The sequence below is a fragment of the Ranitomeya imitator genome, chromosome 1 (genome assembly GCF_032444005.1).
Source record: "Ranitomeya imitator isolate aRanImi1 chromosome 1, aRanImi1.pri, whole genome shotgun sequence".
In the NCBI taxonomy this organism is placed as follows: Eukaryota; Metazoa; Chordata; class Amphibia; order Anura; family Dendrobatidae; genus Ranitomeya; species Ranitomeya imitator.
In genome coordinates, this window is record NC_091282.1 from 636,841,089 (window position 1) to 636,865,754 (window position 24,666).

Genomic DNA, 24,666 nt, shown 5'->3' on the forward strand with positions numbered 1-24,666 from the left:
AGAAGTCATTACGTGAGACAGTCCATCAGGACAAACCAGGGGATTAGGCTCAATGGCTCCTTTGCATGTGGGAGTTGTAATGTCTGTGCCCATGTAGGGGCGACGAGGGATTTTTTTACCAACCCCCGGGATGGGAGTCGGCACAGATTACGGTCCTACATAAACTGTAAGACCACCTGTGTTATTTATGCGTTAGTCTGCCCCTGCCGGCTGGTATATGTGGGTCAGACTTCGCAGGAGTTGCGACGCAGGGTGCAGAAGCACTTCTCCACGATCAGCTTGGCCGCAGCTGATCTGGCCAAAGGCAGGACCCTCACTCCTGTGGCGGCCCATTTTTTGGCCCATCACTCAGGTCGTGTGTCCCATACACAAGTGGTGGGGCTGGAAAGGATCAACTGTTCCAACAGGGGTGGTCCTATTAAGCCCCGTCTCCTCAGATCCGAGGCCCGATGGATCTTTGATCTGGGGTCGGTGGCCCCAGCGGGTCTCAATGAGGAGTTGTTGTTTACAGGTTTTCTGGGCTAATTGCCTGTGTTCTCTCTTCTTCCCATTCTCTAGGTGCTATATAGGACCTACCTGGGTGAATCTACTTGGAATCTATTATGGAGGAATATGCCGATGTTGATCTGGGATTAAAACTTTTTAAGAAAATTACGCATTGGTTGCCTTCCACCAACTCTTCAGCACACCTGGGTGCATGGTTACACTCTTCATTTCCATTACCACTTGGACGATGAATATACGTGATTTGTATTCATTCTCTGTATGGCTTTGGTATTATGGTGGTTTGTACATACCGATGTGCTGGCCCTGCCCGTATATGGTGTATTCTGTATATTTGTTTTATTCCTATATGTGGTGGATATTCAGGTGCTCCTGACCGGACAGATTACTGTCGTATTGTTCTATTCTTGCATATCGCGCATTACTGCCTCCACACCTGGCTCATGGGGTTTTTCTCTCTTGCTTGATGATCATGGTTAGTTGGTGTAGTGGGTGCCCTACTCTAAACCATTTTGCTTGTACGTTTCTTGGCATATATTTTTCTTTCAACAATGCTACTTTGGGGCAGGACTCGGACACGGGATTCATCTCTTCCCATTTTGGGAATGTTTTCATCAATGGGCGTCTATTTGACTACTGTTTGACCTTGTAGGTTCTAAAAGGGGATGTGCAAAGAAGAAATAGTAGAAGGAGGAGGAAAAAGGAGGAAGGAAAGAAGGAAAAGCATATTTATAGGCCGTATTACGGGTCATGTGCAAATATATATTATATAATATTTTATTAAGTAAAACCTGATTGTTATATATTCCGGATGTTGTGCTGTTTAATAAAACTATTTTGATATATGCACGCATTTGGGTCTCTATTAAAAAAATATTTTATGATGCGTATATGTGAATTATACATGCGGTATGTGTTTAATACCCCCGGGGGCTGAATGTGGCTTGTATGTTTATGAATGATAAATCTGGCTTTATGTGTTGGTGTATACATGGGTTAGGGATTGACAATTTGTCCCTTTTTCCCGGTTTCCTATTCACACTATCTTGCCTTTTCCCCCCATATATTTTCATCAGTGGGGGGGTTTGCCCTTATGATTTAGACATTTTTCATGTCATTTGACTTCTTTTGCCCTATGTGTGTATTTTTTTTTTTTTTTTTTCCCTTTGGGTTGATATTCTGTATATGCACCCCTGATTAGGCTGCACAAGCTTGCCCACATCCTGAGTCTTTCTGTGCTCCTTCAAATGACGGTAGCTTGTCATTTCTCTTTGACTTTATGCCCTCAGGCGCAACAAGTACTGCATTTTACTATTGCCCGCTCCATGTTCATTGGCGCCTCTTGCCACACTGCGCCTGCGCACTGTTATTGCCAGGCTCTCTCTCTGCTCTGCAGGGAGGTACGTCTGTTCTATATGCCGCATGTGCAATGGTGAACACAGCTTATTGCCATCCACTCCATGCTCCTGCTCACCTGATCTTCATCAGGTCTGTATCATTAGTTACTATATTAACAGGACTTGGTATCCACACCACATCCTCCCCTGACGAAGCCCTATTCAGAGGGCGATACGCGTGGGGTCGCGTTTCCTTGGTTCCGGTGTGCCTGCACATGGGGATTTTGTCCTCTGTTACTCCTCTGGGTAATACTGCACCTCTTGGCTCTATTATGAGTTATTTAACCCGCTAATCGTACTGGGCACTGTCTTACTGCCTGTTTCTTGTTTGGGGTTTTTCCCCCATGCGTCCGTTATGAGTGATCGCTTGTAGGTCACTATGTTATTGTGCAGTTAGCTACTGTTTTCCGCTCTTTTGCATGCACTTTTCCATCAGTTTGGTGGCTCAGGGCAGTCAGTATTTGTGTCCAGGTTTTGGGTATGTCCCCATTTTGACCTCATGAGCCAGGGGATAGGTTTTCCCTTTACATTGTTTTGCAGGCATATGATTGTATACTATAACACTATATGTTTATAATAACGGAGGGACCAAGTTGTTTATATGCATTGTTTTTAATTATGTTTTAAATTTTCTTTGTGTGGTTTGCCAATAAAATTCTTGTTACTTTATATGAGTTATTGTTGTTTCATATGTCCGTGGTGTGCATATATATATAGTGGCTCCTTTTTCTCTTTTTTTTTTCTGGTTGTACATTGGCCACTTTTTGCACCCCGGCTGACACCTATTTTATACAATTTATTAGTTGTGCGCTTGGTGTTTTTTGGTTTCTGACCCCACACACTTCAGTGCAAACTGCACTGTGCAGAAATGTGCACTGTGTGGGGATATCGGGCATCTTGTGTGGAGATTAGGTGCCACCTGTGTGGTGAGTTAGGTCACCCATTTAGCCGTTGTCCTCGCTCCTTTGCTAATGCAGTCGTGACCCTGGAGGGAGAAAGCTGTGAGGATGATTCTGCTGGGAAAGGGACTAGCAGTGGTGAGGGAGCTGAAGAGCCAAAGAGGAAAAGCAATAAAAAGAAGCCTGCCCAGCTGAGGCATCTAGACAAGCGCAGACAGGATAGGGAGCTGGGCAAGCCCCTGGCTACTAGGGCGGCCCCTGTCCTGGATGCTAGTCTTGCTGCTGAGGCCCCGAGGGATGATGAGTTGGATGAGGAGGTCAGGAGGATTCACAGGGAGGAAAGCGCCACTGCCTCTGAATCCTCCCATTATGAAAGTATGGATGAGGATAATAGGCAGTGGCTAGAGGACAAGCGTAAGCTCAGCACCTAAAAGAAGAGAAAGAAGGGAGATAAAACATCATCTTCTCTCACTCTGACACAAGGTACCTAAGGAAGGAAAAATCCCCTCTGGTTGGTCTTTCTAACCGGTTCCTAGCCCTTGAGAACATCTTTTCCTCTGAGGAGGAAGCTGAGGGTGAGGTTCTGGCTTCGGTGGGGCTTTCAGGGTGTGGCGAGTCTCCTTCTTCTGGGAATGTAAGGTCCTTGGAGGGAGGGACTGGCCCAGAGTCTGGAGACAAGGACGATTAAAAGAAAAAACACGTGGGAATGGACAACTCTATGTCATTAAAGAGGGAGAAGGATTCCTCCTCTGAGGCAGAGGATAAGGGGAGTGGGAAGAAGAAAGCCATCTAACTCAATCACCAATGATGGCGGTATCCACTCCGTTGACGCTGGCGTCCATTAATGTCGCCAGCATAAAATCAAATGCAGCCTTTGATTTTCTCAGCCGAGTTGAAGCTGACATTTTCTTTTTGCAAGAGACCAGGCTGCCAAAAATGGCAGACATGTTTAAAGCTAAGAAGGAGTGGAGACTCGGCACTCCTACTGGTCTCTTGCGGTCGAGCTGTATAGCGAAGTGGCGGTCCTTTTTACTGCACCGGTGGAATGCCAACGGGTTATTGAGTTAGAAATGGGGAGGTGCCTGATCATAGATGTCCTTGTGAAGGGACAAGAGCTCCAGCTCATTAACATCTATGGTACCCAATCTAAGTGGGACTGGAAGTGTTTTTACAAGTCGGCAGGTTGTCTTTGGAGGGGACTTCAATACTGTCACTAGGCCCCGAGATAGAGGAAGTTCCAGAGACAAGCTGACTTATGATAGCATCACCCTTAATAGTATAGCTAGTGAGGCTCGTCTGGTGGATGCTCACATTCAGCAGACCCCAGGCCACGAGGGGTTCACCTATCATAGAGGTAACTGTAGGTCCAGAATAGATAGGTTTTATTTAAAGGAGGAAGCTGTCTCTTCAGCAGTGTCTGTTGTTGAGATGGAGTTCTCCGGCCACTGTTTAATTTTGATTTCTCTGAATGTTACAGAGACCCTCCAGATGGGAAGAGGCTTTTGGAGGCTCAATTCATCTCACTTGGAAGAAGCAGAGATAAGAGAGTCCTTTGAGGATTTTCTTCAGAGCCAGGTACTCTTACTGGATCTTTGTAGTAGTAAGTCAGAGTGGTGGGAGATGTTCAAGGAAAGGGTGGCGAGATTCTTCTGCCAGCTTTCGAGTCTCAGGAGTCTGAGCAGGTTCCACCTGTATCAGCGTCTGAAGAGAAAACTCGAGCATCTTGTCTTAACTGGAGATGGCCGCAAGGAGATCTCCAGAGTGCAATCTTTGCTTGTGAGGTGTCCATACGATAGACACGCATCTTTGGTTTTTGAGAGGGATTACAGGAAGTACCGCTCGCCTGACCCTTACAGAAACTGCAAGATGTCAGTGAATAGTAAAGTAGTTACAGGACTGGTCGACACTGCGGGGTCTGTGAGGCGATCCAGATCAGGGATCCCGGAGGTTGTCAGATCCTTCTAGTTGCACCCCTTGGGGAGGAGGGATCTTGATTTGGGATGAGATGTCGGCTTTCCTGGCTGAAGCAGTCCTGGAACCAGGGGTAGATCTCTCTCTCTTGACGTTTTGACAGAAGTGATCAGGGAAGAGGAAGTTAAGTTGGCGATTGAAGGGCTTGCCCAAAAAAAAAAAAATCGCCTGGTCCAGATGGCTTAACATTGGATTCTATAAGACCTTTAAGTACGCTTTGGTTCCCCTCTTGACTGAGGTATTCAATGAGTGTCTTTCCTCTGGCACTCTACCAAATTCACTGAGGAGGTCTGCCCTGATCATCTTGTCAAAGGGTAAGGACCCATCTTGCATTGAGAATTGACGTTCCATAACGCTTCTCAATGCAGACAGGAAGGTTCTGGCAAAGGTGCTGTTTAATTGGCTGGTGAAATTTGCACCCCAACTCCTTTCGGAGGCCCAGCATTACTCTGTTCCAGGCCGCAGCACATTTAGTGCTGTGCTCTGTGTCCAAAAGGCAGTGGAGCAGGGTAGGGCTGGTCACTGAAAGGGGTACATGCTGTCACTGGGCCAGGCAAAAGCGTTTGATCGAGTTAATTACGAGTATCTCTGGTCGCTCTTCCTGAGATATGGCCTGCCGGGGGGGGGGGGGGGGCTTGTGTTGTTGATTGGCTTAAGACCTTGTGCAGTGAGTGGGGCAGAGTTTCCCGTTTGTGAACAGTTGGACTGGCAGCTCTTTTGAGGTTTGGTCTGGTGTTCGCTAGGGTTGTCACTTGAGCCCACTGCTGTACATGTTTGCGATTAACCCACTTCTTAGGAGGGTGGAGCGTGGACTGTTGGCCGGGATCGGGATGGACCAGGCAGCACCGAAAGCGATTCTGAGGGTGGTGGCGTATGCCGATGATGTCACTGTTTTTGTTTCCTCTCGCGAGGAGGCAGGGTGGCTGATGTCAGAGGTAGATCACTACTCGGAGGCATCTGGGTCCAAGATCAATTGCGATAAGTGTGAGTCTCTGGCTGGGAGGAGGAGATCCTGGTTTTGATCTCCCGGACACCCTTCCAGGACCCAAAGTCTCTGCAAAAGTCCTTGTCATCGAATTTGGCCAAGGGGATTACCCCAAACAAAATTGGGACAGCAGGCTAGAGATCGCCACTCAGGTGAACCAATGGAAGGGTTGGTCTTTGACCCTAAGGGAAAGGGTAAACCTGATCAAAACTTACCTGCTCCATTTACTGATTTAGCTGGGCAGTGTGTGCATCTTGCTGGAGTTTCTCTGGACTTGGGTCTACAGTTTGTTCTTCCAACTGTTATGTGGGAAAAGACTGAACCTGGTCAAGAAGGAGGTTACTTACTGTACGAGGAGACTAGGAGGGTTCCATGGTGCGAGCGATGTTCTTCGATTTCTCGAGTGCATTTAACTCCCTGCAGCCACTTTTACTACACAAAAAGATGACTGATATGAAGGTTGAGGAGGGGATGAGAAATTGGATAACTGACTACCTATCAGATCGGCCACAGTTTGTACAGATGGGAGCAGTGGTGTCAAGCAGATTACTGAGCAGTGTAGGTGCCCCCCAGGGAACGGTGCTTGCGCCCTTTCTATTCACACTGTATACTTCAGACTTTCAGTATAAATCTGAACTTTGCCACCTTCAAAAATTTTCAGATGACTCTGTGGTTGTGGGATGTATTAGGGGAGATCGGGGGGGGGGGGGGATGAGGAATACAGAAGGGTGGTGTCGAATTTCATGGATTGGTGCAATGGTAACTATCTACAACTAAATGTTAAGAAAACTAAGGGGTTGGTGGCCAACTATAGCAGGATTAAGTTGGAATGCTTACCGATCACTATTGCTGGTCAGGAGGTAGAGCAGGTGGAGAGTTACAAATATTTGGGGGTCCATTTGGATAGCAAACTGGACTGGAGATGTCACTCAGAGTTTGTCTACAAGAAGGGGATGAGCAGACTGTATTTCCTAAGGAAACTGAGGTCTTTTAATGTGTGTAGCAAAATGTTAGAAATGTTCTACCAATCTGTAGTGGCAAGTGCCATCTTTTTTGCAATCACGTGCTGGGTTAGTAGTGTGCGGGCCTCTGATGCTAATAAGCTGAATATTATTAAGAAGGCAAGTTCTGCTGTGGGCTGCAAGCTGGACTCTTTTGGGGAGGTAGTGGAGAGAAGAACTCTGAAAAAGTGTATGACAATTATGAACAACAATGCACATCCATTATATGAGCTATTCATGAGACAGAAGAGCACCTTCAGTAACCGGCTAATACTTCTGAGGTGTAAGAAGGAAAAATATAGGAAATCGTTTGTGCCAACTGCCATGGGAATGTACAATAATAACATTAGGGTTAAACCACCAAGGTGAATGTCTACTTATTTCTCTACTTTTCAGTTCACTCGTTGTGTATGTCCTATTCTAATGTATAATGTGTAATGTTTTTCTGTCAACTCCACTGTCATGTCAACTATGTAATTCCTTTATGATTTTTATGATTTAAGTTGTGCTGCTGTGATACCATAATTTCCCACGGGATCAATAAAGTGTATCGTATCGTATCGTATCGTATGGTCAACTCTGTGGTATTCCTTGTGGATACCTTCATTAAGATCAATATTGCAAACCTCTGGAAAGAGAGGGCTCCTCCGTGGGTATTCTCCTGTAGGGGATGGTTTCAGCCTTTCTTCCAGGAATGGGAGACAGGAGGGCAAGTGAAGGATCTTCGCACACCGCATGGACATCTTCCAGCTTACACTACATTGGTTCTGAAGGTAATTCGCTGGTGGGCTCTGGGAATGTGGGAGATCAGGACTCTGCCAAAAAAACTCATTGACAATATAGTTCTGTTGACCCATTTCCAGAGGCCTCTAGTGCTCAGGGATTGCCCAAGTAGGGATCTTGGGGTGGGTTTGCATCTTTTGAATTCTATCAGGATCCCCTCGAAGTTTTGGAACTTGGCTTGGTGCTGCTTCCATTGGAAACTGTGTGTGAGGGACAATCGGAAGTGTAGGAGCTCTGAGGACAGGAACTGTCCTCGGGAGCATTGTGGTACCATGCTGTAAAGCATGGACCACTTCCTGCTTCGTTGTTCCTTCAACACAGAGGTGTACAACAAGGTGTGAGCCTCCATTGGCTGGTCTCGGCTGACCGGTCTCTCCTATGCGGAATGGGCCAACGGAGAATTCGTAGACCTTGGTGGTCAGGACCGCTACACCTTATTTCCAGTTAGCGCAGTGGTTAGGTATCACACATGGAATGAACTGTGCTTAGTATCAACGCAACGGAAAATCCTCCCAGTGGACGATGTGTTTAGGACCATACTCGGTGACCTGGTGAAGGTGCGCTCTCTGGAGTATGAGAGACTGGGCGCACGGAGGGCCGCTCTCCTCTGGAGGGGTTTTCTTTTAGTATGCCCTAGTCTGATCATCTCCTTTCCTGGTGGTGGGCTGCTGCTGACACTGTAGATTTTTGTTTTATTTCATCGGTATACAGTGATGTAGGGCTGCAGGTGGGTTTATCTTGAGGGACTATGGGACACTGGGGTGTTTTGGGGAAAAACTGGCGCTGCCTGATCTGGCCTATGGACGTTGGACATGGAGAGAGGCATGAGACACAGGACCAGCTCTCAGGTCAGGGGTTGGGAATGGTAGGCTTGAGTGTGGGGTGATGGTTAGCTTAGTACTGTATATATTTGTACAGTTTGTGGTTATTTTATTTAAAATAAAAAAATAAACTAAAAAATTAAAACATTATATAAAAAAAAAAGTAAAATAAAAACAAAATTTTTTTTTATGTACCGTATTTTTCGGACCATAAGATGCACTTTTTTCCCTCCAAATTTGGGAGGAAAGTGTGGGTGCGTCTTATGGTTCGGATGTATCATGTGGGGAGGGGGCAGTGGCGAGTGGGATCCACTGTGATCCCACTTGCAGGAGGCAGAAAAATGTCCCAGCTGCCCAGAATCTGGGGAAACCATGTGTTCCCGATGATTAAAGTGCAGTGAATATTCATTAGCCACTTCCCTGCCCACCTGTCAGCTGAGCAGTGAGCAGGAGCAGGAAATGAATAATCCCTCAATTAAATAGGGACACACATGGTTTCCCCAGCACTGGATTCCAGTGAGGACATACTGGGCCGCAGGCCCTTAAGGGAGGACGACATGACAGGGTTGAGAGGGACCATAGGGAGTGAACGAAAAGAAGTGGGTTAGGATGAAGGGGGTAGTAGATTTGAATTTTTGGTCTAGGATTGGGCTATGGGGAAAGTAGGTGGGAATAGGGTGGAGCCCGGGGGGGCTAGTATAAATGGGGGCATCCATATTAGAGGAGCAACCATTTTTGGTGCCCTCTTAGCAGAGAAACAAGCTCCCACCCACCCTCCCTTAATTTTGAGATAATTTTGGTTTATGTGTAAGAGCGGGGAATTGTGGCAAGGGTTTGCGGTAAGCTTCATAAGGATTTGGCCGGGTCGTCGTATGCGTTCTCTGGGTGTGCTTTGTTGCGGCAGCAAGGTGGAGGGGAGGAGGTCCTCGAAGTTGGTGGTGCCAATAAATGGCTGCTCGGAGGGGGGGGGGAATTTTAAGTCCTGGACTCCCCCTGGTGTGGTTTTAAAATGGAAGGGAAATATGGTGGTTACACGGTTGAGATGACTGGGGCCATGGGTACTTATAATAATAATAATAATAATCTTTATTTTTATATAGCGCTAACATATTCCGCAGCGCTTTACAGTTTGCATACATTATCACTGTCCCCGAAGGGGCTCACAATCTAAATTCCCTATCAGTATGTCTTTGGAATGTGGGAGGAAGCCGGAGTGCCCGGAGGAAACCCACGCAAACACGGAGAGAACATACAAACTCTTTGCAGATGTTGTCCTTGGTGGGGTTCGAACCCAGGACTCCAGCGCTGCAAGGCTGCAGTGCTAACCACTGCGCCACCGTGCCGCCACCGTACTTTGGCGGATATTGGCCGGATGAGCCTCTAAGCGTCTCTGAGCTGGTGCCTAGCGGATAGAAGCAAGACGCGACCTGGAGGCCAAATTATGGATATTTGACCTGAGTTGGTTACTTGTTGGGGCTTCGAGGACCGCCCTCTCCGGGGTTTAATGTTAAATAAATAAACTGTTATGTTTGAATGTTAATAAAGGCTGCTGTGGCCAATTTATCCAAATAAATGTTTGATGAGTAGTCATTTGGGCATGGGGTAGAATATGGTTCTGAAGGAGGGCTTTAGGGGTTTAAAGATACTGGTTTGTTTAAGGGAAATTCATGGGCATCACGAATACCCTCATGTCATGCAGCAGCTGGGGAGATCTGTGTGTCTTGTGGAGGAGGGGGCAGCAGCAGGGGCCATAGGGGACAAGATCACTGCATTCCTGCTGGGCTGTGCTGGATGCTGAGGCATAAGGACCTGTGTGATGTCATAAAGAGGGTGGGCTGGAGCATCACATGACGGCACAGAGTCCTCCCTCTTCTGATGTCATCACAGGTCCTTCAGACACCGCCCTAGAATCTGCTGGCTTCCTCTTATGACCTGTGCTGTGAAGAGGCAGCAAGAGGGAGGGCTGTGCAGTCATGGGATGCTCCAGCTCTTTACCACACCACAGTGTGGCTGGCTGGCTGTAGGACCTGCACAGCCAGAACAACTATGAATTAAAAGGTTAGTCACTACAACACACAATAAAGCACTCTGCCACTCCTGTGGTGAACTATAACTCCCAGCATGTCATAGGATCTGCAGGACAGGCTGGGAGTTATAGTTCTCCCATGGGTTCTTAAAGCAGCACTCCAGTGTTATTTTTCAGTGCTGGAGTGGTGCTTTCAATATAAGCCCTGTGCCCCCAATCTTATACTCACCCTCCAGCGTCTTCATATAGTACTTTACAGACACCACACTGGTCCCGCAGCACCATCTTCTACTCGTAACTTCCAACATAACACACTATTATATATAATAACACCACATATAATAGAATGTTATTTATGTTATTAAATATTTTACCACTTTTTTTGCTGCAAATATTTTTTTTCCCTATTTTCCACCTCTAAAACCTGGGTGCGTCTTATAGTCCGGTGCGTCTTATAGTCCAAAAAATACGGTATATAGTTTATGTTTGCTATTGTTTATTTGTTTTGTTTTTTGATATTGTTTATTTGTTTGTTATTATTTTGTTTGGTGACCGAAGGTGAAAGTACTTAATATTAGCTATTAATCAGTATATATGTATAAAATGTGTGAGGAAAGAATGAGCGGCTGGACCAGTGTTCATTATACTGATTATTTTTCTGGCTGATATTTCTGTTTTGTTTCTGTTATTATTATTATGTTTTTCATTTTTATAATAAAAGATCTACAGGTAGCCAGTTGCTGCAGTGATGTTGCCTTCCCTTTGGGGAGGTTGATGTCATGCTTGGAGGCAAGGGGGATTCTTTCAGGTAAGGCACTTACATTCAACACATCTGAATCTAGGCCAGGAGGGGGAGCTCTGAACCCGGATTCAGGGGAGCGTCCCTTAGCTATATGTATCCTGGTCTGGAGGAGGAGCCAGTCAGTTTGTAGTGAGTCTGGGAGTAGAAGGACGTCTGGAGCAGACATAGGGGCCGAGCAGCCACGAGGGAGCTGCTACCCCTGGAAAGAGGATTACTGAAAAAGTTGAATTGTGAAGGAGCTTAGAGGGAGGAATGTTGTGAATTCTGCTCTTGGGTTCCCTCCAGTGGTTGTTGGTGGGAATGCAGTTGTCTCTGACTCGCAGTCCTGGCCAGGTGTGTCGGATAATTGCAATTCTGACTGGGATATTTAGGTGTGCAGGATCCTTTAGCCCTTGCCAGTTGTCAATGTTCCTTGTGAAGTGTTGGATCTCTTTCTGGCTTCTCCTGCTTGCTGCCAAATTCAGCAAAGATAAGTGTTTTGTTTTTGTATCTGTGGCACACTGCTGTGTGCTTGTTTCAGTTTATTCCTGCTCTGTTTGTAGGATTCACTGGAGTTGCAGATATACACTCCTACATCTTTAGTTAGATGTAGGAAGTTTTTTGTATATTCTGCTGTGGATTTTTTGAAGGGTTTTAATACTGACCGCACAGAACTCTGTCCTATCCTGTCCTATCTAGCTAGAGTGGCCTCCTGTGCTAAATCCTGTTTTTTCTGCCTGTGCATGTGTTTTCCTCTCCGACTCACCGCCAATATTTGTGGGGGGCTGTCTATCCTTTGGGGATTTTCTCTGAGGCAAGATAGTATTCCGATTTCCATCTTTAGGGGTATTTAGTCCTCCGGCTGTGACGAGGTGTCTAGGTGTGTTAGGTACACTCCACGGCTACTTCTAGTTGCAGTGTTAAGTTCAGGATTGCGGTCAGTATAGTGGCCACTTTCTCCAGTGAAAGTTCTCATGCAGCTCCAAGGTCACCGGATCATAACAGAAGAAGCACAGTGGAGGAAAGGGCTCAGGGGAGAACAGCGGAAGGACACCCTCAGAGCCAGAGCGCAGAAGCCCAGTATCGGGAGCCCGAGATCGTGTTGTTCTCCAGGATGCGTGATAGAACCGGAGTCCATAGTACTATATGTCAATTGCCTGTAACAAGTCTGAAGTGAAGCAGTAACCCTAAGAGCCGGGTCATCTAAGAGATCCTATAAACAGGCTCAAACTGCCTATCATACAGACATCTGTCTTAGGACAGGAGGGGACTCTGTCAGCAAGCTTTAAGCTACCCTACACCTAGTACCCTGGACTGAGGACTGCTACCATCAGTAAACCAGGTAAAAGACTGCAAACTCTGTGTCCTCCACTTATTCATCGGCATACACCATCTTTGCCACACACCTTGGGAGCCCTGGGGACCCCGCTTCACCTGTGGGAAGCGTTACAATCTTGCTGCAACAACATCACCCCAGAGGACCCCTTTAAGCAGCGTTGGTCCTTACTGACCGAATACCACAGGTGGCGTCACGAACAATAGACATTGCAAATCCCTTTAAAGACCTTTCACTTTAATTAGGTGCCCAGGGCCACAGACCGGGTCGCAGCCACCGTGACATCACCTTTAAGACTGGAACCGGTACCGAGTACCCCGCTGCCCTGGTGGGGCGATCCAGATGTAACTCAGGATCAGTACAGGATCAGTAATGTAATGTATGTACACAGTGACTGCACCAGCAGAATAGTGAGTGCAGCTCTGGAATAGAATACAGGATGTAACTCAGGATCACTACAGGATCAGTAATGTATGTACACAGTGACTGCACCAGCAGAATAGTGAGTGCAGCTCTGGAGTATAATAAAAGATGTAACACGGGATCAGTACAGGATTAGAAATTATCACGGGGTTACCGCAACAGAGGACCGCAGTGTCTGATTGCTCCTACTCCTGCCAGAGAAGAAGCACTTCTCCTTCATTTTAATGGTGTTTCATTCTTTTGATAGAACAGGGGATAATCGGCCATGTTGGAAACACTGAGTTCTCAGCTGAGCTTGGTTAGCCACTCCCATCCCCTTTATAATCTGGGTCCTGATTCAACCCCACGTCAGAGCTAGCATTTTCTGCATGGCTTAGGAGGAGAGGTGTTTTCATATGAAAAGGAGTTTGGAGGAGTTATCTGTGACTTTTGTGTGGGTTTGTAAGAGTGGTAGTTCCCTTCCCTCCTTTACTTTGTTTTTACCCCGTCCCTCACTCCACGGTGCATTCCTCTGTCATATATGATATCATATTTGTATGCCTGGTATTTTCAGTTTACCCTTGTTTGTTTACCCTTGTGTAGCCTTATTTGTTGGGTTAGTGTACTGTGGTGCACAGAAGCACCCCTCTTACCTGGGTGGGGGAAGAGAACAGACGGAGGGCGGATACAGGAAATAAGGCAAGGGTGGAGGCCCCGGCATCTTCACCTTCAGAAGTATCCAGGGGAATAGGGTGAGCTAGGGCACTCCCTAGTGTTAGCGACAGGGAAAGGTCAAATATACAGAAAAACAAGACCAGCACCTCCTAAGTGTGAACATGTGCAAGCTGCCAGACTGCATTATATAGTAAAAAGAAAACAGCAGCACTATGCATAAGTTTAGGCCATGTGAAAACACAGACAAAAATGAAAAACATTCAATCTAGACTTTGCAACTCAAAAAATTTTTTCAAAAAAATTATTATTTTTTTTTTTTTTTTTAAACTTACGGAAGTGAATGAAAATGAAGGTTCTTAACGCATAAACTGGCCAATTCATGTATGCCCATCAACCACAGTTCTACCTGCCCATAAATTGTAGGCTAAACCCGGGAGAAGATATGAGTGTCAATAATTGTATTTTGATAGTCCGAGAGAAGACATGTACAGTAGAGTAGGGACCCATCAGAAGGAGGCCACCTTGCCGTGGTTGATGGGCATACATGAATTGGCCAATTTATGCGCTAAGAACCTTCGTTTTCATTCATTTCCTTAAGTTTAAAAAAACATTTTTAAAACATTTTTTTGAGTAGTAAAATCTAGATTGAATGTTTTTAATGTTTTCCTGTGTTTTCACATGGCCTAAACTTATGCACAGGGAAAGGTCCCCTGGTCCCGGGCCACCTGACAAATGAGTCGTGACAGTAATGTAATTTATGTACACAGTGACTGCACCAGCAGAATAGTGAGTGCAGCTCTGGAGTATAATACAGGATGTAACTCAGGATCAGTACAGAAACAGTAATGTTATTTATGTACACAGAGACTGCACCAGCAGAATAGTGAGTGCAGCTCTGGAGTATAATACAGGATGTAACTCAGGATCAGTACAGCAACAGTAATGTTATTTATGTACACAGAGACTTCACCCGCAGAATAGTGAGTGCAGCTCTGGGGTATAATATAGGATGTAACTCAGGATCAGTACAGGATCAGTAATGTAATGTATGTACACAGTGACTGCACCAGCAGACTAGTGAGTGCAGCTCTGGAGTATAATACAGGATGTAACTCAGGATCAGTACAGCAACAGTAATGTAATTTATGTACACAGTGACTGCACCAGCAGAATAGTGAGTGCAGCTCTGGAGTATAATACAGGATGTAACTCAGGATCAGTACAGCAACAGTAATGTAATTTATGTACACAGTGACTGCACCAGCAGAATAGTGAGTGCAGCTCTGGGGTATAATACAGGATGTAACTCACGATCAGTAATGTATGTTTGTATGTGCACAGACTCAACCTTTGTGCGTAAATTATAATTATAAATCAAGTACACAATGGCGCTGAAAAGGTAGACATACCCTTTAAGTATACAGATTTGTCAGGTCTCAGTGGTGTCATAAAGCTGAGTGACGCCTGTAAAAGTTGTAATTCACATTGATGAACAACCCGCATGGCCATCAGCTGTACTCACCTGCCCCATATAAGGATAGGCAGCCTCTGAGTCGATGCCTTTATTATCTCGCACGTACTCGAAAGCGTTGGTCATATATCCTCCTCCACATCCATCATTCTTCGTGACACAATCTACAAGGTTTTGGGGGCTGAGGACAACTAGTTTTTTTGTCTTTTTCTTCAGTTGTCCCTCCAAGGCTCCAACAGAGCTGAAAGCCCAACATGACCCACAGGAACCCTGAAACAAAAGGAACAAATGGTGTCACCTCTGATAAATTATAATACCCTGAAATTACACCCAAAATATAATAAAATTATATATGAACCCATTCTCCATTGGGAAAATTGTCATTTTTGCGTTTTTCGTTTTTCCCTCCTCTTTTTCCAAGAGACCTAACCTTTTTATAGTTTCGTACCCATAGCTGTAGGAGGGCTTGTTATTTTGTGGGACGAGTTGTGTTTTTGAGTGCCACCCTACATTTTACCATACGATGTACTGGAAAACGAGATAAAAATTCTAAGTAGGGCGGAATGACTCTCTACTATAATGGCAGACAGGTTGACGGGTTTCTTCCGGAACTGGTGGGCCATTCTCCAATAGAAGGTCAGCAGTGACCAATATTTGTAAAATTTTGGCAATTTTAGATAAGATCCTTCTTTGGCCACGGCCTGGAGGCCACCCAAGTCTTGTTGGCACTTGATGCTCAGAAAGAATTTGTTTGGACTGGTTGGGAGGTTTTTGTTGGACAGAATAGGTAACTTTTACAACCTGCTTATGGGTATATACAGCAGCCCCACTGCCCAAATTTATACTCTGGGTTTCCTCTCGCCTCCCTTTATTTTTCATAAGGATCTCAGGCAGGGTATGAGATGTTTTTAATATACAATATTGTATAAGGTCATTGCAGTTGGGGAGGGTGGAGGTCAAGATGGCAAAGTTTGCTGATGATTTATTTCTATAGTTAGCCACCCCTTTGTATTTCAGATGACTGCAGATTTTGGTGAGGTTTCTGGATATAAGGCAAGTGTCACAAAAAAACAATATATTATAACTAGGAACATCACTGTTCGTGGCAAGATCTGAATTTTGGAATTCTTTACATGCCTCGTTGTATAACCTACCTTGGGGTTAAAATTTAGATATCTCCTGATGTTTTCTAGAGCTTAAATAATTAACCTCCTTTTATTAATTATAAGTATTCTGCAAATCGGAAAGATAATACCACCTGTCGTTATCTCTGCTGTGCAGTTGCCACCTGGTCCCACCTGACATTATCTCAACTGGGAAGATGCCACTTGGTCCAACTTTTCATTATCTCTGATGGACAGATGCCACTTGGTCCCACCTCCCGTTATAGCTGATGGACAGATGCCACTTGGTCTCACCTCCAATTATCTCTGGTGGATAGATGCGACTTGGTCCCATCTACAGTTATCTCTGATGGGCAGATGCCACTTGGTCCCACCTGTCATTATCTCTGATGAGCAGATGCCACCTGGTCCCACCTCCTGTTATCTCTACTGGGCAAATTCCGCTTGGTCCCACCTCCAGTTATCTCTGATGGATAGATGCCACTTGGTCCCATCTCCAATTATCTCTGATGAGCAGATGCCACCTGGTCCCACCTGTCGTTATCTCTGATGGGCAGACGCCACCTGGTTGTACCTGTCGTTATTTCTGTTGGACAGATGCTACCTAGTCCCACCTGTCATTATCTCTGAAGAGCACATGGCACCTCGTCATACTTGTTGTTATGTCTGTTAGACAGATGCCACCTGGTCCCACCTGTCATTATCTCTAATGAGCAGATGCCACCTGGTCCCACCTGTCATTATCTCTGATGAGCAGATGCCACTTCGTCCCATCTCCAGTTATCTCTGATGGGCAAATGCCACTTGTTCCCATCTCCCGTTATCTCTGATGGACAGATGCCACTTGGTCCACCTCCAGTTATCTCTGGTGGACAGATGCCACTTGGTCCTATCTCCAGTTATCTCTGATGGGCAGATGCCACTTGGTCCCACCTGTCATTATCTCTGATGAGCACATGCCACCTGGTCCCACCTGTCACTATCTCTGATGAGCACATGCCACCTGGTCCCACTTGTCGTTATCTCTGATGGGCAGATGCCACCTGGTTGTACCTGTTGTTATCTCTGTTGGACAGATGTTACCTGGTCCCACCTATCAACATCTTTGATGGACAGATGTCACCTAGTCCCATCTGTCAACATCTCTCATGGACAGGTGCCATCTGGTGTCAACTGGTCCCATATTTCAAATCGTAAGGGTGAGTTCAAAAAGAATAAAAAACAGGATACACAGGGGAGCAGAGGAAATAAAATAAGAGCAAAAGCTGGACACTTTAGATCTGGTGACAGGTTTTCTGTACAGTTATACTTCAATGCAATAAAAATAGAAGCAGAGAAACAAAGAAAATGAGGCAAAAAAAATATCTTGCTAAGTGGAAAACAGTTATTTTATATCCTATACCCAGTCAAGAAATTACAGAAATAATGAAACTTTTTTTTATATCCATCTGTACTGAAGAGCTGAAGGATATTGGGGAGAATTGTGGTTGTAACTATAACATTTCCCATACAACCTTTGTGCTTTGGGGTAACATTCAAAGCTTTTTGTACATTGTACAGAAACTCAGAGGCCTTATACTTATCTTACTGAGACTTAAAATGATATTTTCAAGAAGATCTGTCTATAGAGGCCAGTTTTTGCTTTTCTTTATTCCCTATGCTCCCATTTTTTTAAATCTGACATATACTTCAAGAGATATGAGCCTTTTTATATTAGTGTACCTGTTTGCCTTAACGCACCAGGGGGGACAGCACGAATGGACAGTGATGCCATAACGGGCCCAGAACAGCCCTTCACAGTTCAGCAAAGCAATGTCCACAGTCCTCACCAAATGGGTCACAGAACATGCAGAAGTAACCCTGCTACAATATGTGGACAATCTACTCCTTTGTGCACGTGTAAAGCCCATTCCTTGTCTCTCCTACTCTACCTGGCGGAGCAGCACTGCAAGGTCTCAAAGAACAATGTCAAATGGTGTCTGAAGCGAATTACTTTCCAGGGACACTGTATTGCTTACCAGACGAAACACCTGACAGATGACCGGAAGACCACAGTGGAGAAGATGGTTCCTCCAACAACTCCAAAGGCGCTACAGGCCTTCCTTGGTCTAGTTTCGTATTGCAGAGCCTGGATCCCTGATGCTTCAGTCCTAATGCAGCCTCTGTATGACTGTGTCAACATAACCCCCATTCCTCATGACAGATGCAGCCTTCAGCTCGTTCAAGAAGTTAAAAGACTCTGTAGTCTCAGCGCCAGCACTAGGCTTACCTGACTACGAGAAGCCATTCCGTCTCTACCTGATGGAAAAAGAAGGCCTTGCTACTGGAGTCCTGACGCAGCTTCAGGGGAAAAGCCAAGACCTTCAGGCTAATTTTCAGCTTGCTTGGATCCAGTTGCAAGGGACGCCCCCTCCTGCATGAGAGCAGCATTTGCAGCACCAACCCTCCTGGACAAGACTGCTGACATCATTCTTGGATTGCAGATTGGAAATCCTGGCTCCGCATGACATCTCAGCAATCCTCAACCAAACCCAGCCAAAACATCTCTCCACCGCCAGGCATCTTCGCTTCCAGTGCTCTCTACTCCTGCCCGACAATGTCACCATCTCCAGATGCACAGTCGTCAACCCGTCCACTCTACTCCCACTCCCAAGGGGGGATACAGATATGGACCCTCAGATCAAAATTCTGATCAAAATCTGCATGATACCTTCCGCAGGGATCTGGATTTGCTCTGGATGGATGACCATGATTGCTTCAGCATCATGCAACAGGAAACAGCAGGACTACCTAAGGTGGCAGAAGAGCTACTGACCAACCCAGAGCTGATCCTCTATGTGGATGGCTCCAGATTTGCAGATGATGAAGGAAGATTCCACATGGGATGTGCAGTGACCAGCAATCAAGAGATCCTGTGGTCCAGAAGTCTGCCGCCTAGTCTGTCAGCTCAGGAAGCAGAACTGATAGCGTTGACGAAGGCCTGCCAGATTGCAGAAGGCAAAACTGCGAACATATACACCGATTCAAGGTACTCGCATGGCATAGCACACGACTCTGGACCCGTCTGGACTGCAAGAGACTTCATCACAGCAAGCAGAACAGCCGTGAAGCATCATGGAGCCATCAAGGACCTGCTGGATGCACTCAAACTTCCAAAAAATGGTGGCAGTACTAAAAGTCAAAGCACATGGAAAATTGAACACAGTAGAGGCACAGGGTAACAACATGGCGGATATAGCAGCCAAAGAAGCAGCCAAAGGAAGGCAAAATGGAGAAGTGGGAGAGGTCGCAGAGCCGAACGGCTACTACATGACGACTGAAGACAAGAAACCTGACCAGATAACGTCCTGGGATCTGCTCAAAAAGCTGCAAGAGCAAGCCCCAAAAAGGACAAGAAGGAATGCTGGATGCAGAAGGGAGCAACACATGAAGAAGGAAGGGTATACGCAATGGACTACAAACCCTGTTTATCCCGAAGCATGTATCCTATGGTGGTCCAGTGGGCACATGGGCCCACACACAGATCAAAGACACAGATGAATGATCTGATTGGTGCTTACTGGTTTGGTCCAGGGATCTCCACCCTAACAGCCAAATTCATTAACAGCTGTCTGACCTGCGGCAAATGCAACCCTGGAAGAATGGAGAAAGTTCCCACACATCATCTTGCCAGACCTCTGTACCCCTTCCAGAGGATCCAGATAGACCACATCCAGATGCCGCCAAGTGGAGGATTCGAATATGCTCTTGTGGTCGTGGACGTGTTCTCAGGATGGCCAGAAGCTTTCCTAGTGAGGAACCAGTCAGCAAAGACTACTGCAAAGAAGCTACTCTCAAAGATGAGATACGCAGATATGGGGTCCCAGAAGTGATAGGCAGTGACTAGGGACCCGCATTCACAGCAATTCTCACACGAGAGATCTGGTCAGCAGTAGGGTCAGACTTAGGCCTACGCACTCCCCACAATCCCCAGAGTAGCGAGAAAGTGGATAGACTGAATGGGACGCTTAAGAACAGGATGTTGAAAGTTGCCCAAGAGACACGCAAACCATGGCATGAGACACTCCCAATCACACTACTCAGTGTAAGGCACACTCCCAGAGGCCTAGAAAAGATGTCCCCATATGAAATTTTGTTTGGGTCTAGTCCCAGGTTAGGGGTATTCTTCCCTCAGCAGCTGACTATGTAATATGATACTTTGTCTGCTTATGTAATTGAACTCACCAAGAAACTTGCTAACATCCATTCTCGAGTTTTTTCTTCATTGCCAGATCCAGATTCAGTGTCCGGTACGCACTCCTTGAAGCCAGGAGACTGGGTGTTGGTGAAAAAAGTTTGTAAGGAGAACACCACTCGATCCCAGATCTGATGGTCCTGTCCAAGTGCCGCTGATGACACCAACCTCTGTGAAGCTGGAGGTTCCATGCATCGCATTGCAAGAACGCTCCCCTACCAGAAGTTGACACCCAAGCCAGAACGATGTTGTGGATGCCCTGCCTGACCGAATAGATGACCTACCTGATAAAGAATACACTACACATGCTATTGACTAAGAGACTGATTGCAACTAACCCCCGTTAGGGACAGATCTCCTGACCGCCCATTTGCGAAAAGTCTGTACGGTGTAGGGCGTAGGCGCTAGGCTTGCGTCAGTTCGCCGGCAGCACAAAAGAGTTGCAGCGCTTTGGGACAGGAGGCTAGGATTAGGGCAAGTGATATCTAAGGGGGGCTTGTGATGGAAATATTTATATCATGTAGCTCTCAATTGCATGTATACTCCTCTATAATCATATATACTCATATAAACGCAAATATATCTATATACACTATAATCAATTGCTTAAAATGGCTGACATAAACTGATATAAGCCAGACAGACTGTTCGGTGATTTCCACCCAAAAAAGCGGAAGAACTCCAGATGTCTTAAGTGCTGATGAGATGTCTCAACTTTGTCCTAGATGCAGAGATACATTTTAGTTGCTTAATCAGCAGTCATATGTGCATTAATCACAATATTCCATATATATTCAGATAACCAATAACAGAGGAGCTAGACAATATGTTAATTAACTAACCACCCCTAACCACTCCTTTCTATATGCAATTATAAAACTATGTATCAGGAAATAAAGGATCAGTATTGATGGAATGCTTTCCTGTCACAATCATGTACAGACTCATTCTTGATGAGCGCTCAAAATACTCAGTCTTATTGGGAACGGCCACAGCACACACGGGATAGATTTATCCAACCCAAATTTCCATATCACTACATTTTTGGCTTTATAGATCCTCTGGGGCATGTTTTTATGAAGCTCCATATAATGACCATGTGAGCACGCCTCTTTGATAAGGACCATAAAAAATACCACCAAATAAAAAGGCCCCTCTCTCTGGAACCATATGTCGGTTTAAAAACAAGAAACAAAAACAGAATACTCAGGGGAGACGAGAATAAAATAAAAGCAAAAACTGGACACTTTGGACCTGGTGACAGAGTCACTAAGGTTTTGCTCTCTTTATTTTGTATAGTTTTATAAGTAATTTGCACTGAAATAGATACTTGGATTTATGTAATTCTTTCACATATGATAATTCAGAAAACTGATCTATCTTTGGACATTCAAAAAAAGTAACTGGTTATAATATCTGCTATTCTGTGAATTTCCTTTGATTTGGCTTTCTTTTTTTATTTTTCATTTTCTTCTTATCATGGCTGTTGCAGCTGTATCTTCTTTTGTGCTTTCCCTTAAAAACACCAATAAAAAAAGTTGAAAAGAAAAAGAGACCTCTGGGTCGTTACAATTACGGCGATTCTAAACTTGTATAGGTTTTTCATTTTAGTGGTTAAAAAATTAAATCAGAATTAAAAAAAAACTACTTGGTTTGTGTCGCCATTTTTTAGGACGTATACTTTTTATTTTTCTGCGGATGCTGTGTGAAAGCTTATTTCCTTGCATGACGACCAATCTAATTTTCTTTGGTACCATATGTAGTGTATTCCATAAGGGGTCATGATCGCTTTTTAACAGCAATTCTACTGTTTACATTTTTTTTTTTTTACAGCATTTACACTATTTTTTATTTCTTTATTTTTAAATGGGTAAAGCTGGTTTCAGACTTGCGTACAGGAGGGCTGCGGATGGCAGCGTACTTCCTCCCTACTTCCTTCCTGAAACCACGCCTACGCTCTGCCTTTGCCTACTTGCGTCTAGAGGTGCCCTTCGTACCTATCTTTATCATTGGGTACGTAGGGACGTACGCTGTTTGCGAATGCCTCCACATGTGCAGTTTGGTTGCTGTGCTGAACTACGCCAAACTCAACTCTTTTTTTCTTTTTAAACATCTTTTTCCCTATATGGGACTTGAACCCACAATTTTTTTTAACCCCTTTCTGACCTCGGATGGGATAGTATGTCCGAGGTCAGACCCCCCCGCTTTGATGTGGGCTCTGGGGGTGAGCCTGCGTCAAAGCCGGGACATGTCAGCTGTTTTATACAGCTGACATGAGCCCGCAATAGCGGCGGGTGGAATCGCGATCCTCCCGCCGTTATTAACTAGTTAAATGCTGCTGTCAAATGCTGACAGCGGCATTTAGCAAGCTCTTCCTGCCATCGGGCCGGAAATGAGCGCATCGCTGACCCCCGTCACGTGATCGAGGGTCAGCGATGCGTCGGCATGACAACCAGAGGTCTCCTTGAGACCTCTATGGTGGTTGATGCCGGATTGCTGTGAGCGCCACCCTGTAGTTGGCGCTCATAGCAATGCTGTAATTCAGCTACATAGGAGAAATCTATGCATTGCTCCTATGTAGCAGAGCCGATTAGGCTATGCCAGCTTCTAGCCTCCCATGGCTATTGAAGCATGGCAAAAATAAAAAATAAAAATGTTTTTAAAAATATGAAAAAATAAAAAAATATAAAAGTTTAACTCCTTTCTGACATTAGACGTACTATCCCGTCGAGGTGGGGTGGGCCCGTATGACCACCGACGGGATAGTACATCATATGCGATCGTCCGCGCTCACTGGGGGAGCTGTTATGACCTGGTGGTCAGGACAATAATGGACCTGGTGGTTAAGAGCACACGGAATGACCTGGTTGTTACTGATAATAAAGGACGAGCTCTGGGACGTGGGAACTCTGCTGACCGCAATCCCTAATCCTATCACACACACTAGAAATAGCCGTGGATTGCTCCTAACGCTCCCTATGCAACTCGGCACAGCCTAAGAAACTAGCTAGCCCTGAAGATAGAAAAATAAAGCCTACCTTGCCTCAGAGAAATTCCCCAAAGGAAAAGGCAGCCCCCCACATATAATGACTGTGAGTAAAGATGAAAATACAAACACAGAGATGAAATAGATTTAGCAAAGTGAGGCCCGACTTACTGAACAGACCAAGGATAGGAAAGGTAGCTTTGCGGTCAGCACAAAAACCTACAAAAAGACCACGCAGAGGGCGCAAAAAGACCCTCCGCACCGACTCACGGTGCGGAGGCGCCCCCTCTGCGTCCCAGAGCTTCCAGCAAGCAAGACAACAACAAAATAGCAAGCTGGACAGAAAAATAGCAAACCAGAGAAAAACAGGCAGGCACTTAGCTTCTACTGGGAAGACAGGTCACAAGAACGATCCAGGAGTGAACAAGACCAATACTGGAACATTGACAGGTGGCATGGAGCAAAGATCTAAGTGGAGTTAAATAGAGCAGCAAGCTAACGAATTAACCTCGTCACCTGTGAAAGGAAACTCAGAAACACCCACAGCCAAAAGAGGAATTCCATGGATAGAACCAGCCGAAGTACCATTGATGACCACAGGAGGGAGCCCGACAACAGAATTCACAACAGGGAGCGCGGCCGATCGCGGCCGGGTGTCAGCTGACTATCGCAGCTGACATCCGGCACTATGTGCCAGGAGCGGTCACGGACCGCCCCCGGCACATTAACCCCCGGCACACTGCAATCAAACATGATCGCAGTGTTCCGGCGGTATAGGGAAGCATCGCGCAGGGAGGGGGCTCCCTGCGTGCTTCCCCAAGACCCCCGGAGCAACGCAATGTGATTGCGTTGCTGCGAGGGTCTCTTACCTCCTCCTCCCAACAGCAGGCCCGGATCCAAAATGGCCGGGGGGGCTACATCCAGGTCCTGCAAGGAGGTGGCTTACCAGCGCCTGCTCAGAGCAAGCGCTGGTAAGCCTGCAGGAGTGCACGTCAGATCGCTGATCTGACACAGTGCACAGCAAATTGTCAGATCAGCGATCTTACACTATAACAATGTTATAGTGTAAAAAAAAGAATATTCACATGTGTAAAAAAAAATTTAAAAAATTCCTAATATATATATATATATATATATATATATATATATATATATAGTTCCTATAAATACATTTCTTTATCTAAATAAATAAAAAACAATAAAAGTACACATATTTAGTATCGCCGCATCCGTAACGACTCAACCAATAAAACTGTCCCACTAGTTAACC

The 24,666-nt window shown here is 45.6% G+C and overlaps 1 protein-coding gene across 2 annotated transcripts in view; it reads right to left on the reverse strand.

Moving 5' to 3' along the window:
* The window catches only part of CTSK (cathepsin K), a 74,056-nt gene that overhangs the window by 18,265 nt on the left and 31,125 nt on the right, over window positions 1–24,666 (reverse strand). For both annotated transcript variants that reach the window (XM_069727178.1, XM_069727169.1), the window contains exon 5: window positions 15,104–15,322. In XM_069727178.1, coding sequence (XP_069583279.1) covers window positions 15,104–15,322 — 219 coding nt within the window. The remainder of the gene's footprint in view (window positions 1–15,103; window positions 15,323–24,666) is intronic.